This window comes from Styela clava, chromosome 13, assembly GCF_964204865.1.
Source record: "Styela clava chromosome 13, kaStyClav1.hap1.2, whole genome shotgun sequence".
NCBI classification, from domain to species: Eukaryota; Metazoa; Chordata; class Ascidiacea; order Stolidobranchia; family Styelidae; genus Styela; species Styela clava.
This window is the reverse complement of record NC_135262.1, coordinates 3,160,150-3,177,677: the sequence shown is the minus strand read 5'-3', so window position 1 is coordinate 3,177,677 and position 17,528 is coordinate 3,160,150. Positions and strand designations below refer to the sequence as shown.

Here is a 17,528-nt window from a genome sequence, read left to right as displayed (position 1 = left end):
TATATCATGAGAGGAAAGTGATAAGACAGCTTAATCATATGGCAAACCACAGCCTCTTGACTGGTTACCAGCCCATGTCAGGTATGAGATTAGTTGACCAGTTATTTCAGATGCATGGGCATGAAACGGCCAGGGCTTGTGTGAACTACCTCGTAGAGCTAGGAGTCCAGTTGTCAAGGCATTTGTATCCTTGCAGGAAATCAGAGGTCCAATGGAAAGAATGTTTGTAACTATTGCCAACCGTCGAGCCCAACAGCTTTGTGTGATCTTTATTTCATGTGTTTTTGTATACTCTGTAATCTGTATTTCTTTTCCAGGTTTTAGGAATAGTTTACAAACAAATAGAAAATATTTTTAAATATTTTTATATATATTGAATGAAGGAGTAGTTCCATTTGACTACAAAAATGGTGAACAACTCACTGAAGGCTGTCGTAGCAGTAATTCTTGCAATCGGTGTAGGTGCTTGGATTAAAATTGTAAAAACTGGTCCAGTATGTGACAGTGACACTGATTTGACCGGAAAAACTGTGCTCATCACAGGAGGAAATGTTGGTGTTGGTAAAGAAACTGCCACTGGTTTAGCAAAGCACAATGCAAAAGTAATTATTGCCTGCAGAAATTCTTCAAAGGCTGAAAAAGCAGTGACAGAAATCCGATTAGAAAGTGGAAACGATTTGGTAACTTTCATGGAGCTGGACTTAGCAGAAATGGCTGATGTCCGAAAATTTGCAAATGAGTTTATCGCAAAAGAAGTAAGACTAGATATTTTGGTCAATAATGCAGGAATAATAACAGATGGGAAAACAAAGGACAACTTTGATATGATGTTTGGCATTAACCACTTGGGACCTTTTCTATTAACAAATTTATTGTTGCCACTATTGAGAAAAACTTCAAAAAAGAACCCAGTAAGGATTGTTAATGTTTCATCAAAAATTTATGCAGCAGGGAAAATTGACTTCAATAATTTGAATCCAGATGTTGATTCTAACAGTGGGATGAAAGAGATATTTCTTGAATATGCAAACACTAAACTGATGAATATATATTTCACAAGTGAGCTGGATAAACGTTTAAAAAAGGAAAATGTTGCAATCACGACATACTCTCTTCATCCTGGCACTGTGAATAGCAATTTTGCACTTGATTTGACAGAAAGTCGTGGAACACTATTTGTTTATGTGCGTGAAGTTTTTGTATGGCTAGCTTCCATGTCGTCCTTCTATGGTGCACAGACCTCACTGCATTGCTGTCTTGAGAAAGGAATTGAAGATCGAAGTGGGAGATTCTTTCATAGGTCAAGACCTATTGACCTCCTCTCCATAGCAACCGATCCTGCTATTGGTCCAAAGTTATGGGAAGTGAGTGAAGTTCTTACAGGACTAACTGGCTGAATTGTCAGAATCCTTAGTGGTTTGAATATACGATAATAGCATTTACACCTTGTTGTATATATTATCATTATGAAATTGATGAGCATACAAATTAGTCAAAGCTTAGGCTCAGTACCTTTTATTCACAAACGCCTCCTATAGGGTTGGAACGGGGCATAATAAACCAAGTTTTTTATTTGAAAACATTGGATAATTTTTAGTGGATAATTATTTCCAATAATATTTGTTTGGTTGAAAAAGTGACTACACTAAGATCTGTGACATAAAAATTTATTTTATTTTACCATGTCGGTATTTTCAAATTTGCGACTTTGTGTGATTTCAATAGCCAAGCTTTTCGAGAGTCTATAATCGTGAAATGGAGATTTCAATTTGTAAACAGGTCGAACTGACTGATTCTTTTCGGTCCTGAATTTTTAAGTGATAAGCTGGATCCAAATGCGAAAGTGGATAATTATTCCAACACGGCCCTGCTTTGCGACATTTCATTAAGGCAATTTATTCTGTTGAGTGAACATTCTTTTATTTGGTATAATAATTCAGAGATGCAATAAAGTTTATATTCCGTACTGAATCTTTCTGTAAGATCATAGTTATAGGGGTTGTGAAGTGAATGATCACTACATTAGTCGAGAATAGTGGGCCTGGCTAGTTGCTATTTGAGTAAAATTTGGGGCCTTGTTTATTCCAACTTCACATTGTAACGCTTTCTGAATGCGTAAAGGCGTCCATTGTAGCAGCAGAGTGCTGTGATACCATATACTTCCATGCAGAAAATTTCTGCCTAATGTTTGAATTTAGAATAGAACTTTGTGTGAGACCACTGGATAATGGGGGTTTTGCAGTTTAGGCACTGTCCTTCTAGCGAAGAGACTGTTTGAAGACTGGTGTGCTCCTTTGTGGCTGGTTTCCACCAGCTATGCATGAAGGTGCTTACGCACCGACTGTTTGAGTATATAACCTGGTTAAGCTATCGTGGCTATGCTCTGCATGATTTTCCATAGACATAATCTATGACCAATTGTGAGTTCGGATTCTGGTGGGAAGTAGCCCTGCTATCCGCTCGTAGATAAAATAGTAAGTAAAATCATCAAAAGAACTTTATCTGCCTTGTATATGGCAGATAGAGGCAAGCATGTTCCAAATACCACAAACCAGCTGTGCTAATAAAATTTGTTTTATTTATAAGCAGCCTTCAAGAAGGCAGTAGCAGAAATGTGTTTCCTACCTAACAAATAAACAAACATTTTACTTAAACTTGCATATTCATCATTTATTTAAGAGTTTTTATAAATTGAAAATTAGGTAATATGTTAAATAACAAAATGAGGTAGTACGAAATGTAACTGCATCCGCTCATTTGCTTACCAGCCCAGATTGGAATAGAAAGATAGTTTATTTTGAAAACTTCATAATAAACACAAATTGGAAATGTAGAATTCTGGAAAGCGAGCAAATCCCTTGGAAATTTTTCAAATGCTTTTTTATTTTCCCAAGCCTTACACACTTCTGGGAAACATAAGCATAACCAAACATGGCCTTGAATTATTGTTGAATAGGAAGGCCTAGGCCAGGGATGGCGAACCTTTTTCAATGAATGGGTCAAAAACTATAATTTTATCGCAGAACAGAAGAGAGTGGGTCACAGATATTTAATTCACGTTTGTATCTATAAGAAACTTCTGAAACAAATCTTATAAGCTGGTGTTGGTGTAGTTTTGGGCTTTACTTATGCAGCACTTCTATCAGGGACTTTTCATGGCACTCAGTTTTATGATATTAGAGTACGAAAAAAACGCATATGAATTACCAAAAACGTTTAGGATGATGCGTTAAATTATTTTACGGTTCTAGTGTTTGGAGGTAATTCCGCTTTGATAGTGTTATAATTTTCGATCAGCTTCCAACCACATTAGGCCACTTTTACACTGCCCCATTGTTATACCAAATTTCTAGATTTTTATTTCAAGGCTGAAAGTTTGTTTTCATAACGGCATTGTAGGCGAGAAACTAATAAAATGCAAAGTAGCATCTAGTTCTCGTATAACCCCTAAAACAGTCTGCAGATAGATGCACTTTCAAATAAGACGGACGTTGCGAGAAATGAACGGATCAATTGCATTGTTATGTCATAAACGATGTCAGGCCCAATAGCTGCATAACGGTACACAGCGGTGCATACATGCGTACAAGATTAGGGGTTTTGAAAATCACCATACCAGCCCGAAAATCAACATTTTGAACATGAGCGATCGCAGCTCTCCCTGACTGTACAACTGACGGTACATTATAATAGTTTAGTAATTGTTAGATTAATTTAAAGCCGGTTTTATCAATTTTTATCACTGATATGTTAGCATTTTTTTTTATTTCATTCGTGCCTTCGCTTGGCGGGTCACAAATAAAACGTGGTGGGTCACTTTGTGACATGCGGGTCAGTGGTTCGCCATCCCTGGCCTAGGCCCTAGGTCAATGTTTACCATTACCGCACCCATCCTGTGCTGGTGAATGAATTATGATTGTCCAAAGCCTTGTTTGAGATAAAGCGAGCAAATAAGAATCCTATACTTCAAATCTCGACAATTTAGTCAGTGAGTCCTGTTAGACCTTCACTAACTTTCCATAACTTGGTACCTATCGCAGGATCAGTTGCCACGGCGTCAATTTCAATGGGTCTCAACTTCACGAATAATTTTCCGCTTCGATCTTCAATTCCTTCCTCAAGGCAACAATGCAATGAGGACTGAGCGCCATAGTAAGGAGTCATTGATGCAAAACCGCAAAAAAATTTGTTAAAATAAGCCCACAGCAATCCACATCTTTGTGCAACATCACGTGCAAAACTGCTATCTACATTGCCAGAATGAACAGAGTATGTCGTGATTGCAACATTTTCACTTTTCAATCGTTTATCCAGCTCACTTGTGAAATATATATTCATAAGTTTAGTATTTGCATATTTAAGAAATATCTCTTTCATCCCACTGTTAGAATTAACAACTGGATTCAAATTATTAAAATCAATTTTTCCTGCTGCGTAAATTTTTGACGCTACATTAACAATCCTTACTGGATTCTTTTTTGAAGTTTTTCTCAATAAGGGCAACAATAAATTCGTTAATAGAAAAGGTCCCAAGTGGTTAATGCCAAACATCATATCAAAATTGTCCTTTGTTTTCCCATCTGTTATTATTCCAGCATTATTGACCAAAATATCAAGTCTTTCTTCTTTTGCGATAAACTCATTTGCAAATTTTCGGACATCAGCCATTTCTGCTAAGTCCAGCTTCATGAAAGTTACCAAATCGTTTCCACTTTCTAATCGGATTTCTGTCACTGCTCTTTCAGCTTTTAAAGAATTTCTGCAGGCAATAATTACTTTTGCATTGTGCTTCGCTAAACCAGTGGCAGTTTCCTTTCCAACACCAACATTTCCTCCAGTGATAAGCACCGTCTTCCCAGTTAAATCTGTGTTGCTGTCACATACTGGCCCAATTTTTATGGATTTTATCCAAGCACCTATACCAATTGTAAGTACTACTACTATAACAGCTCTCAGGGAGTAGTTTAATACATCTTGTCCCTCAGTTCCTGTTTTCACAGAATTCATCCAAATGCCAATAGCAATTGCAAGAATTGCTGCTGAGATTACAAGTTTAAGTGACATTTTATTAGTTGTTCAATATCACACGAATCATGGAAATCTATAAAAAAATATTAATAATGTTATTTTTTTTATAAATATATAATATTGTTACTAATAATAGGGGCTATGTTCACAACACGACACATTCCGTGTCAATCATTGTCAGTTCATTAATTATTAAACAATTAAGACGAATTGTGGTAGCGTGAAACCGGCTAACTTCGGATACCTTGTAACTTCGGATGAAATTTTCAATCGTTCATATCTCGACTAAATTACGTCATATTGTGCTTCTGACAGTTTCCATAGTGAGTCCTTATATATCTAAATCTGTTATCATATTCAATCGCGCAATTTAATTTATTTTCTGATTAAAAAATCACGTTTTACGATAAAATTGACACTCCGTTTTCGAGCGGCTCAAATCGTGACTTCTACTGATGCTAATTTCCTCAAACTACCGTCATTCGATAGAGGGCGATAACAATGTATATGGAAAATTAGATTGATCGCAAGATGTCGCAGGAGACTCGATAAAAAATTTGAATCCAAATATTTTTTATATATATAGATGCCGAATTCAGAAGCACAAACCGATTTTTGATGTGTTTTTCAAATTTCTATGTGATATCCGTGATAGTGAAAAATATTCAGCATTTAAAAATGGCAAACTTCACATACATAGAAAAAAATGGAATTTATTTAAAGATTGCAGTAATGTTATTATTGTAAACAGATGATTGTTATTATATTATTCTAACTATTGTATTAAGTTATAATTTATGTATATGTATAGGGTCATCTGGGATGACATTGTTATTGAACACGTAGTGGACATATCGATCGTTTTGCATTTTATGCAGGCAATCCTCTTCTTTTTGTTTTTCGTTTTTAAAAAGATAAAACTTCTCTCCAGAAGGCTATTACTTTTTTTCGCTATGACGTCATCAAAATTACGTGGCCCCACGTGTCCATATATTTGAGCATAGCCCTCCTGTTTAATTATAGATAAAATGAAAATTTATTTATTAATATTGTTTACTGCAATAATTTATCAAAATCTAAATGATTTGCCATGATATTGTTATGTATTACTGTGATGTATTATTTATTGATTGATACTGTTTATTGCAATTATATTGCAATATTGTTTTATTTTATGAAATGCAATAAAAAAAAAAAAAAAAATAAAAAATTTTTTTATTTATTAAAATAATAGCATCTGACGCACACGTTGAACGTTGACGTCACACTGACGTCGCTCACTTCGAAGACGACGTTATGTTGCGTCGCTGTTATAGATTTGACGCCAGACTAACGGACGCCGACGAGTTGGCGTGATTTGAAAATAGCAACGATATTTATACGGTAGTATTGCGCCCACTGTAATCAATTGTCCCACTCCCACTTTCTATAATTCAAGAATTTAAAAAAATCTCGAACACTCACACATTCTAGCTGGTAGTGCTAGTAATTGTAAATAATATAAAATTTTGTGTTAAATGTTTTTAAATTTTATTTGTTTGCAAAAAGAAATGGACCTTCCCCCGACCTTTGACCCTCGGAAAATTCTTCCTATACTTTACCATTGCAAAATTGTTAAGGCTATTTTAAGAGTGCTTTTGCGAGTTGGCGTCTGTAAAATGGGGTATGTGTTTCAAACCATCATTATGATTCATCGCATACAGCAATCTGTTTTCTAAAAGTACCGGTAAAGAATTTCAGGCTAGTCTATCACAGCTATTTCTACACTAATTTTTATTACTGCAATTGAATTAAAACTCCTAGAAAGACAGAGTGATCATTGAATTATCTGATTTTTATTTAAGTTCCCAAAACACAACTGAAAACTAACGAATAGAGTTCAAAAACGCGAAAACGAGGTAATGTTTACAATCACGCTTGAAAATCTGTCTGAGTGGGAAAAGTGTCTGAGCGGATGCGAAAAGGGGGCATTGTTACGTCACTTTTTGCATCTAGCTGATTGGCAAATGTCACGAAGTAAACAAGGAAGTCGATGCTCGGGGAAAGGTCCATAGTGACCGACGACTAGTAGCCATTGTTCTCAACACTAGTTGTCGCCAAAACACTTCATTAGAGTTATTTTCGTAGGACAATTTTGAGGTCGAGGTCTGTTCAAAAGGTTTATTTTCCAGTCGCCACTGAATTGGCGTCACTGGTTGGCCATTTCAGAAAAAAATGGCTGGCTCTGGGGAAGGATCAAAGGCATGGAGCAAGATTAGGTATAAACAGGACATGCCCCCGCCCGGGGGCTATGGAAGGATTCCATATCTAAGAAATCTTCCCGTGCGTGGACCCAGCAGTTATGGAATATTTGGGTTTGCTATTTTTACATTTGGTTACGGCTTCCATATCATAAGAAAAAACATGAAATTGGACGAATTTGAAAAACGGGAAACACGACTAATTGAAATGACATATCTCCCGCTTTTGGAAGCCGAAAAAGATCGTAATCACCTCAGAGAATATAAAGAAATAATGGAAGCCGAAGCACTCAACATCATCGGAACTGGATCAGACCCTGATCATGTGGTAGGACAACACGAATGGGAGTCGCAAAGATGGCGAGCACCGTATCACCAATACCCAGAAGTGATCTATTCATGGACTCGTGCCATAGATCTGTGGTATCACCAATATTTCCGAAAAGATGTTCCAGGACCTTAGACTCTCCATTTATTTGATTTCAGAATTTGTTATTTGAGTGTTAGTTTTTATAATTGGATCCATATTCAAATGCTTTGGTACTTGTTCGAATTTTATCATTAGTCTAGTTGTTCTAAATTGGATTCCTAACAAATAAATTAGTTTTTCAGCAGCTCATTTTGAAATAGTAATTTATAAAATATATAGCAATGAACATATAAGTGTGTAATACTTTATCATGTACCTCGTCAAGTTTAGCAATTAAACCCAATAATTGTTAAATTGTAAAATAGCTGAATTGATACTACCTTCCTGTTGAATACATTGTTCCAATCATTGATTCAGGAACTGGCAAAAATGTCCCGATTCTAAAACTCACCAGATCGAATAATTATATGTTTCACATTACCATGAGATCGTTACTACAGCTTGATAAACCCTTTTATAAATCCTAGAGCTATTATGGCTAAAGTCTATGGCTCTAGCTATTATGGAAAGAGAGTAGATTTGTTAGTGATGTTATTAAAGTTATATTATGCTTTATATGATTCACCAATCCAAAGTTTGCTCTCAAATTTTGTTTATTTTGAATATGATACTGTTATTAAACACTTATCATTCTAAATGACATTTTCTGTTTATTCTGAATGTGTTTACTTGTTTCAAAAATATTTAGATATTATTAATAATTAGAAATATATCGTTGGTGAAATGGCCGGATTGAATCCAAACCCAGCTGTCTTTATGTTGATGTCAACAGGACAAATTGAAAGTGCTGTTGTAAGTTGCATTCACTTTTTTATTTATATCATTCTTTTATCGTTTCTTTTTATGCTCGTTCATGGATTGAAACTTTTAAATAAACTAACAATAAGTATCTATTTTGGAATTCATACATTAATAATTCAGTACATCAAGTTATGATTAATGCCAAATTTTTTGTGATATTAGATTCAAAAAAATTTTTGCTTAAACAAAAAAAATCTTTCGAGACTAAATAATTTTTTTTTTTAAATTAGGCAGTTTTTGAATATTCATTTTTCATTCGGTATTAAGGTAACCAGTTCTCCAAATGCCTCAGATGTCCTGCTGTCACTTCAATAATTTTTGAATAATCGAAAATTTCTGATTTAGCCCAACATACACAGTTTATTATACTTCAGATTCGCAATTAAAACAAAGATGGGGCACAGTTCCTACACTGCCAAACATATTATCTCACAAACTGAAGGTTTTATGACTATTGTGTTGAAATTCTACTGTCAAAATGTGACAAGATTTTTGTGTATATTATATGCTATAGAGAAGGGTTGCGAAACCCATAGCACATGGGGCAAGGTTTTTGAACAAGTGGTCAAAATATTTGCCCACCTAGACTGCCGGCCGGCGGCCCAGTTTACGAACAATATTTACAGAATTATTTCAAAACTGAATTCATCGGCATCGCAATCTCAAGAATTCCTTGAGTTAGTTTTTTTAGCTTAAACATCTAAATTTGGTTTTAGTTTGTCTGTTGCAGAATCAGGCGGGGCCGGATTTGCCCATGTCAGCATGCGCCTCACTGTTTTGTGTACCCCCTGCTTTTGAATAATCGCAATCACTCCTGTGTTTTATCAGTTTCCAGATTTTGAAGAGTTATATTGCAAGTTTTCATTCATTCATGGTCAAGACTGGGCAGTGACTGCTGGATTAGAAGAAGGCATCTCACAAATCACAAGAAAAAGTCGAGACGAGAGACAACTATTTGTGTGGAATTTCCCTCTGGATATCACATATAAAAGTACAAATCCGTTTGGATGTAAGTTTGCATGTAAATCAATTTTATTGCATGTTAAGTTGACCTGTTAGAATCAATAAAGTTTGAATTAAATATTTTTGCCGATGTACCACAGACCATAATGTAAGCATAACCTGGAGAATCTAGTTTTGTAATGCGTACAATGTTTATTCATGCCCTGCGCTCTAAACAGTCCCACCCTCAGACCCTTCCCCCTTGCTACGCCTCTGTCTTAGAATATGCGGGAGCTACTATTATAAGGATTAGTTACGATTCAACATTACCTACCCAAGGATGGGAATGAGATTTGAAGTCTTAACATGTAATCTGCGATTTCAATGCAGTTTAACACACCAACAGCTAGGCAATCACATGAATTCCATCTTCTTCATTCTATCATCTAACAGGGCCTCAATTAGTCGTTAGCTGTTATGGTCCAGATGCATTTGGTCAGGATGTCGTCAGAGGATATGGAGCCACACATGTGCCCATAGCACCTGGAAAACACTCAAGGATTATACCGATGTTCGTGCCCGAATCGTCATCAAAGTTACAAAAATTTACAAGGTTTGTTTTCATCTTATGACACAAATGTGACCAACATTCGTCAGATTTCTGACTTCACTCTGTTGCGATTATGAGTCGGGGTTAAACAAGACTCCCTGTCATTTGTGGATTTGTATCGTATGATGCAAGGATGCTGTAGCAGTAATAAAAATGACCTTACTATGTAATTTAAGAGTCCTGCTGCATACTCAAGTCTCAAATGTATTTCCCTTTTTCATATTAGCAGTTTACAGCCCTACAGGAATACATTTCTGTTGGGCGCTGCCGGACTCTTGATTTACTGATTGCCTTACGTTAATATTACGCTTTTGAATCAATGCTGCAAAACATAATATCTCAGGACTAATATTTTATTTATTTGGCTGGTATTGATTAAAAAGGGCCACAGTTTCAAATATTAATTTAATTCTGCACTAGTAAAAACACGAAACCTTTTGGTTTTATTTACAGTATATTTCTACAGTTTGCTTTTTATATCATAAATTATACTTTGTGCGAGACAGAAGAGTTAACGAATTCCTATTCTTCAACGAGAAATTTTGTTTTGAATTGTTATCTTGTTTTTAAATCATGCCTTTTCTTCCATCAGTTGGTTCCTTGGCCGACGTCCTGAATTCGTAGATCCCAAGGTCGTAGCGCAAGGTGAAGGTCGTGATGTCACAAGAGTTCGAACACAAGGTCATATAAAGGTCAGTCAACTATAGTTGTTGCACATGTATAAAGTTGTTATTTTACACACTGCGGAGGTTGTTGTTGGAGAAAAAGCTCAATTCTTCACAACCAATGGGCCAACCAATTTCAAATTTTCAGTGCTCAAAGATGAGAGAGTCTTTAGGAAGCTATTGCCTGTATTTTTCGTCAAATTTATGTGTCATAAAGCATGCTATATGTTACCCAAAATGTTTGCCGTGTTATTTTAATTTGACGGGTACACTATTTATTTCGTATCACTCGACTGTCTCTGCATAGCTTGTCCTCTGATACTCTCAGCCTCAGGATTACCATACCCGTACCAATGTGCGGCCTTGTGTCCATGTATGTGAGGATTGCTGTCCTATATGATGTCAAAAAAAAAAAATATACTTGCTATCTGAGAAAGAGATTATGCTATTCTTGTTAATAATCCTGATGCATTCATGAAAGCATCGTCAAGTCCATGCACATGAAAATGAGTAACTGGCTGACTAATTCCATACCCAACTTGGACTGATAACCGGATGGACTCAGGCCGTGGTTTGCCATATGATTGAGCCGCCATATTGTCTTTCTTCACTCCTGTGTCCTTTTCAGCACATAGAAATTTACTTTAAGAAATTTGGCTATCTGTAACACACTTTATAGCGTTTCACATGTTTATGGCTCTCCAGAAGTGTGTGTACCAAAATCTGAATGAAGTTATGGCCCAACCCTAACCTGCTACAAACACTACGGGAGTACCCACTTCATAGTTTTCAAATTTTTCAGGTTACTTTTAATGTTGTAACAAGAGATATGAAAAAGATGGGTTATGATGTCACGCCTGGTGAACCACTCGGATTCGATGCCACGCAATCTCAGCCTGGTGCTGTTGCCACAATGCTATCGTGACATTCCAAAATAAGATACTTTGATTGCTGCTTATAACCACTGTGGCTGCTAGTTCAGGAATGTTTTATATTTGACAGAATTAAATATAATTATGTCTAGTGGAAATTTTTTGAACATTGTTTCATAAATAAATCTTCACATACTCAAATCTTCAAATGAAACTTTGCTGAATAATATAGGGTGCCATAAAGTCTAGAAAATATTTGAAAATGCAAAGGGAATTTATCCATACCATATGGATATGGATTGTTTTTGCCTTCACAGATGTGTTAAATGAAGTAAAAATACCTAAACATTACTGTTTAAAAAACGACAAATCTGGTTAAGATATATTGAGAACTGACTTAAACAAAATTGAAATTGTAAAGGGACTTTATGAACACCCTGTATTTTATAAACTCTTTATATACTTTATTTGAAAAATAATTTAATATCTAATAATTAATATCAGGATATTATTGTAGAAAACCATATACAAATATCCAATGGTTTGCATTGTTGCACAGGCACTATGTTCAGTGCAGCCAAATTTAAATCATTTTTTTTTAATTTGAGAGTACTTTTCGGACTCTATTTCTAATAAATTGTTTGGTGTGCAGAATCTATTTCGAACTAAGAACTCATAAATTTAAAGTCATTCTAACTCAAATTTCAGAAGAGTTTAGGTTACAAAATGACTCTTTTTCCCCGCGTGGTTCATGGTGCATTTTCAACGAGCAAAAGTATCTAACAATTAGGGTTACGTGAAACTACGGTAACTACGTTTTCTCACTCTATGCCTTTGGGCAGGTGGTTCCGTATGCAAATGACAATTCTATTCAATTCAAGATTTTCGTAACAAGGTTAGACGGATTGTTACAGAAATACATTTGTGATAGTTGGCATCAAGGCTCTTGAATTGAAAAAAGAAAAATATGGTGCTATTTACCTTGAATATTTCAGGCAAAGAATGGATTATTTCAGGTTTCGTTAACTAGATCTCTGCACACTTCCCACGTCAAAAGTGGTGCCATCTACCTTATTATTAAATAAATACTTGCTTCTCAATTGATGACTTCACTAAGCTTTGGTGATTTTCTTTTAGTGTTATTTGGTTTCCTGGCACTTTGGTGGTACTTTTATTGTTTCAACCTTTTCATATAATGTAGATGATTTTTTACTATTTATATACCTAATAGATATATTATTCTTGTATGCATTTTGTGTTTTCTTGATTCTGAAATCTGCTACGTGCAGAAATGAGCAGTTGATTATTGGCTAAAAAATCTAGGGTTACCATATTTTTGTGACTTCAAAGCGGGAAGCCCCCAGAGACAACGACCCCCGTAGCTGTGATTTTGTAACTTCACATTTTCACCTTCAGTAAGTAGGCTAGCGCTGCCCTACACAGAAACAACAGTAACGAGAACATGTTCGTGTATCATACTGGATAGCTGAACGCCAAAGCGGGACTTTTGGCTGACTTGTCGGGACGACGGGACAAGACGCTAAAATCGGGACTGTCCCGCCTAAAGCGGGATGTATGGTAAGCCTACATATACTCCATCCATGCATCTGAAAACAAATAACTAATCCCATACCGGACATGGACTGAAAACTGGACGAAAGGCCATGATTCGCCCTATGATTAAGCCGTGTTGTCTACTTTCATCTCTTCCGGGATAACTATTTGAATCCTACCCTAATAGCAAAGTGTGGAAAAGCGAATAATCTGGAAATAAACAACCTAAAATTAGGTTTAACCTGTGTTGAATGATGCCACCAACTGCATGCGAAACAACTGTTGAGTGATTAACTTTGAGAATAGGTAACATGTTATTTGGCCTGTACATACTCTGCTTCGTCGTTGGTCTTGAGGTATGCGCACCAAGATGTCGCATAACCAGAACCCTAAACTGGTACACAACCTGAGTTCAGGTTGTGCGCTATCTTGGTGCGCATACTTCAGGAGGTCCGCTTCGTCTTACGGTTGGTTTGTTCGATATCGTTAAGTAAATGTGGTAGCTAAAAAGAGACGGTGAGATCGCCAATTAAGTTGGCGCCACAGGGTAGATTACTGGGGTTCAAACAGGTTCACCGTCTTACCCAGACGCATGACCGAGACAAAAGGATTTGGTCGTTCCAAAAACAGTAGCTCCTTGCATCAGTACCTGCATTTCCAGGGTCATGTTCAGGGCGAAAGCCTAAAAAATGGTAAGGCAATAAAATGATTGGTAAAAATAAAAACTGATTATGAAATCAGGAGAGCAAACAAAACCTTACTTAGTTTAAAACGTACAGAATGTATGATAGAAGGTTTTGCCAAGAAGAAGTGGTACGTGTTCACTCACCAAAAAAAATTGAAATATTTCACACACGCTCACACACAACCATACAGAAGGTATAAAGTAAGAAGAACATGATAAATTACATTCTAGTAGTTAACAAATAAATAAATAAAAATTATAATCATTTCTTTATCATACAAAGGTCAGTGATTACCTAATTTATATAACAAAATTCAAAGCATAATGATAAATAAGCATAAATTGCTTGAGTATACTGACCATAACGGCGAATAGTTTCATTCTGCTATTTTGAAGTCCTTTTATGCCCAAAAACGCTCATGGACGCCCAAAAATTTTCTGTGTAACTCGGTTTGGATTTGGAAGTCGGAATGCGGCACCGTTTCGCCCACAGACGCACCATGACGAATGTGACCATCCAGCCTTTTATTTACACAATTTTATCGATGTTAGTGGTATTTGGCAGTGACTAATGTCGACTGCGCGAGGGTTGACTCTACACTGATAGAAAGGCGTTATGTTTTTTAATGGGGATTCCTGGTTTCCGTCAGGCGAAAGAGAATTATTAACACTGCCAAATATCATAGGCGGTGGAGTTATTCTGACTATTATTGTATGGGTGCGATTTTTTAAACGCGGGCCCGTGTGCAATAGCAAGAAAGACCTAACGGGAAAAACAGTGCTTGTGACCGGTGGTAACCGTGGGATCGGAAAAGGCATCGCTATCGGCCTTGCGAAATGTAACGCAAGAGTTATTATTTGTTGCCGAAATAATGACAGAGGTTGTGAAGCAGTGAAAGAAATACGGCAAAAAACTGGAAATGATCAAGTGCATTCTATGAAACTTGATTTGGCAGATTTTGAAAGTATCAGAGAGTTTGCTGAGGAGTTTTTGAAATCTGAAAGTAATTTGCATATTTTGGTGAATAATGCAGGAATTATTCTAGAAGGAAAAACTAAAGATGGGCTTGATTTGATGTTTGGTACAAATTATTTAGGACCGTTTCTGTTGACTCAATTATTGATGCCTATTTTGCGGAAAACTGCTAAAAAATCTCCTATTAGGATCGTGAATGTAGCATCAGAAGGGTACAAATTTGGGAAGATAAATTTTGACAACCTGAATCCAGATATCAATCGGAACTCAACTGGGCTTCAAATCTTTAAGCAATATGCTAACACAAAATTGATGAATGTGTATTTCACAAAAGAACTGGACAAAAGATTACGTCAAGAAGGTGGCACTTGCAATAATATTACTGTATACGCAGTCCACCCAGGAGCTATTCAAACCCACATTGGAGCTGATCAAGTTAATAAAGGAAGATTCTTTAGTTGGTTATTTAGAAAAATGTTTTTCGTGCTTTTCTGCCGTTCTTCTTTCTACGGATGCCAGACCCCGCTTTATTGCTGCTTAGAGGATGGACTCGAGGAGTCTTCGGGAAACTACTTTACCGAAATGAGGCAGCGAAAATTATATCCTGTAGCTACTGATGAAAAAATCTCTTCCGTATTGTGGCAGAAATCTATGGAGATGTGCCACTTGGAATAATAATGCAATTGATTGACGTAATACATTTCTAATCTACTGTCTAGGTAGAGAATTGATATATGTAAATGACCCGGTGAGTCTGTTATACTTGTATCAAACATAAACATAATAAGCAGTTTAAGAGTGATTTACCTTTCGTAATTGTGCAAACAGATTTGCTCTTATCTTATCTTTGCAATTTTGAGGCAGCTTCTTTCAATGTTTGTATACTCAGACTGTATTGTTTGTGCTGATTATTGTAATGTTATTGATATTCATTTACGATATACAATTTTATTTTTATAATCAAACCCAGACAGCATACTATGTTATATTGCTTGATTTGAAAGCTTATCAAGTGTAATCTATGATTTTGTATTATATATGCATTTTTGTGACGGTAGCTAACATTTTTGAGTGACCATTTGTTTTATCAAATCTTCATATTATTGATTCATTGTAATAGATTATTAGTATGAAAGTATATCAACTATTTTACCAAAAATTTTTTTAGTAATTTTTAACATAACCACTGCATATGTTTCTAAATTGTGTTTCATATTCTAAAGTAGTAAGATGTTTACTTTTTGTGATCCAATTATCTTCTCAAATCCAATACAAATTCCATTTGTAAAGTATTTTATAGAAAACATAACTTTTCTGCAAAGCGTCCAAAGATTACTGTAACTTTTGAGTACAATCGTACACAAACAGTTGTTCGAGTGATAAATGAATAGTACTTAAAAAAATTGATGTGCATAACCACTGAATATGTTTAAAATTGTGTTTCATATTCCAAAGTAAGTTGTTTCATGAACAAAATATCCTTCCAAATCCAATTTTCAATATAAAGAGCACCCAGGTCATATATAACAATATTCTTAAGAAAAAATACTGTATATCCTCACATATAGGCCGACTCCCAAAAAACGACCCTAAAACGGTGAATTTTGTAAAAATCCACATATAAGCCGACACTACAAATCGTATGCTCTCATCGTAAGAACTTGTATAGTTCGAGTTGTAGCTGGTGGAATTAAGTTAGCAACATGTCATTCTGTTTGAGTGTGATCAGAGTTATGCACGTATAATTGAACGTTCAATGCACTCAGAGTTGTGCGCGTATAAGCCGATCAACCCTTGGTTTGAATTTTGGATTCGGCTTATATGTGAGGATATATGATAACTTTTGTGCAAAGCGACCTAGATTATGGTACTTAAACTTTGGGGCACAATAATAAATGAACAGTAGATCAAGTCTTGAGTAAATTTTCTTCGTTTTTGTAGAAATACTTCAAAAAATTTTGGATTCTCTTTTTCTTGGGATTCTTGGGAAAAATTTTGGATTCTCTTTTCACCCTGTAATATACAGCGATTATCACTGTAGTTCATGGGCTCAATCACTGTATATCTGAACAATTCAAACCTTGCGGGCGTTACCCTCTCCTATCTCGGGAATATTTTTTCAGTTCTAATTTGGGCCCACGGTCAATCAACTTTGGAAACCACTGTCTTAATTCAATGTAATTGAGTAATATCCGCACTGTTTTAAACTGAATTCTTGAATACTTTGTGCGCCTATGATTTCATCCGCTGCTAATATTTTCAATTTAGAAGATCATTGAGATAATGTATAATTAGAACATAAAATAATTATATACTCTATGGTGACATCAAGTGGATATACCTTATTATTATAAAATGTATTCGGAGTGGACGTCGGTTAAAACTGAAGTCCAAGATCTTGAAAAATGTACCAGTGTGCTTCATCATTATTTGCCGAGTGTTGGAAGAGATGTAGCAAAGTCTGTTGTAACCAGTTTGTTAGGTGGTAAGTGTTGTATTTCTGATTGTTGTCATGTTTAATTAATTCAAGCATGGTATTTCTTAGGATATGTTAATACTGTACGGCACACTATACAAATCGGGTGACATTGTCCCGTTTCAGAGAAACCCATTTTACAGATGATCAGACACCCCTTCTTTGGGAGACATCTGGACATTGTTGTCCCTCAATATCGGTAATAATACAGTATAATGAAGTTGCGCGAAATACTACAAAAAAGCACAC

The 17,528-nt window shown here is 35.8% G+C and overlaps 3 protein-coding genes, 1 long non-coding RNA gene and 3 pseudogenes across 6 annotated transcripts in view; 5 read left to right on the top strand and 2 right to left on the bottom strand.

Annotated features, from left to right (window-relative positions):
* The first annotated feature begins 290 nt into the window (after positions 1 to 290).
* On the top strand, positions 291 to 1,966 carry LOC120333301 (dehydrogenase/reductase SDR family member 13 pseudogene; annotated as a pseudogene).
* A 371-nt stretch (positions 1,967 to 2,337) lies between these two features.
* Positions 2,338 to 5,328, bottom strand: LOC120333300 (retinol dehydrogenase 11 pseudogene; annotated as a pseudogene). Its single transcript, XR_013479859.1, has 2 exons — positions 3,859 to 5,328; positions 2,338 to 2,966 (listed from the first exon to the last, which is right to left on the bottom strand). The product of XR_013479859.1 is annotated as a retinol dehydrogenase 11 pseudogene (transcript).
* Positions 5,329 to 7,126: 1,798 nt separating this feature from the next.
* Positions 7,127 to 8,387, top strand: LOC120333307 (NADH dehydrogenase [ubiquinone] 1 alpha subcomplex subunit 13-like). Its single transcript, XM_039400708.2, has one exon. The coding sequence runs from the start codon at positions 7,243 to 7,245 to the stop codon at positions 7,729 to 7,731; it is 489 nt and encodes a 162-aa protein (XP_039256642.2). The 5' UTR covers positions 7,127 to 7,242; the 3' UTR covers positions 7,732 to 8,387.
* Positions 8,367 to 12,609, top strand: LOC120333306 (B9 domain-containing protein 1-like). The gene is made up of 5 exons (XM_039400707.2): positions 8,367 to 8,490; positions 9,328 to 9,508; positions 9,895 to 10,054; positions 10,644 to 10,743; positions 11,519 to 12,609. Exons 1-5 carry the CDS (start codon positions 8,422 to 8,424, stop codon positions 11,639 to 11,641), a joined length of 633 nt encoding a protein of 210 aa, XP_039256641.1. The 5' UTR covers positions 8,367 to 8,421; the 3' UTR covers positions 11,642 to 12,609.
* LOC144431186 (uncharacterized) lies at positions 10,754 to 14,303 on the bottom strand. Its single transcript, XR_013479860.1, has 3 exons — positions 14,188 to 14,303; positions 13,727 to 13,824; positions 10,754 to 11,108 (listed from the first exon to the last, which is right to left on the bottom strand). It is a non-coding gene; the product is annotated as an uncharacterized LOC144431186 (long non-coding RNA).
* Positions 14,111 to 17,073, top strand: LOC120333310 (retinol dehydrogenase 11 pseudogene; annotated as a pseudogene).
* The window catches only part of LOC120333290 (ral GTPase-activating protein subunit beta-like), a 34,047-nt gene continuing 33,591 nt past the window's right edge, over positions 17,073 to 17,528 (top strand). For both annotated transcript variants that reach the window (XM_039400685.2, XM_078119006.1), the window contains exon 1: positions 17,073 to 17,288. In XM_039400685.2, coding sequence (XP_039256619.2) covers positions 17,159 to 17,288 — 130 coding nt within the window. In that variant the 5' untranslated portion in view covers positions 17,073 to 17,158. The remainder of the gene's footprint in view (positions 17,289 to 17,528) is intronic.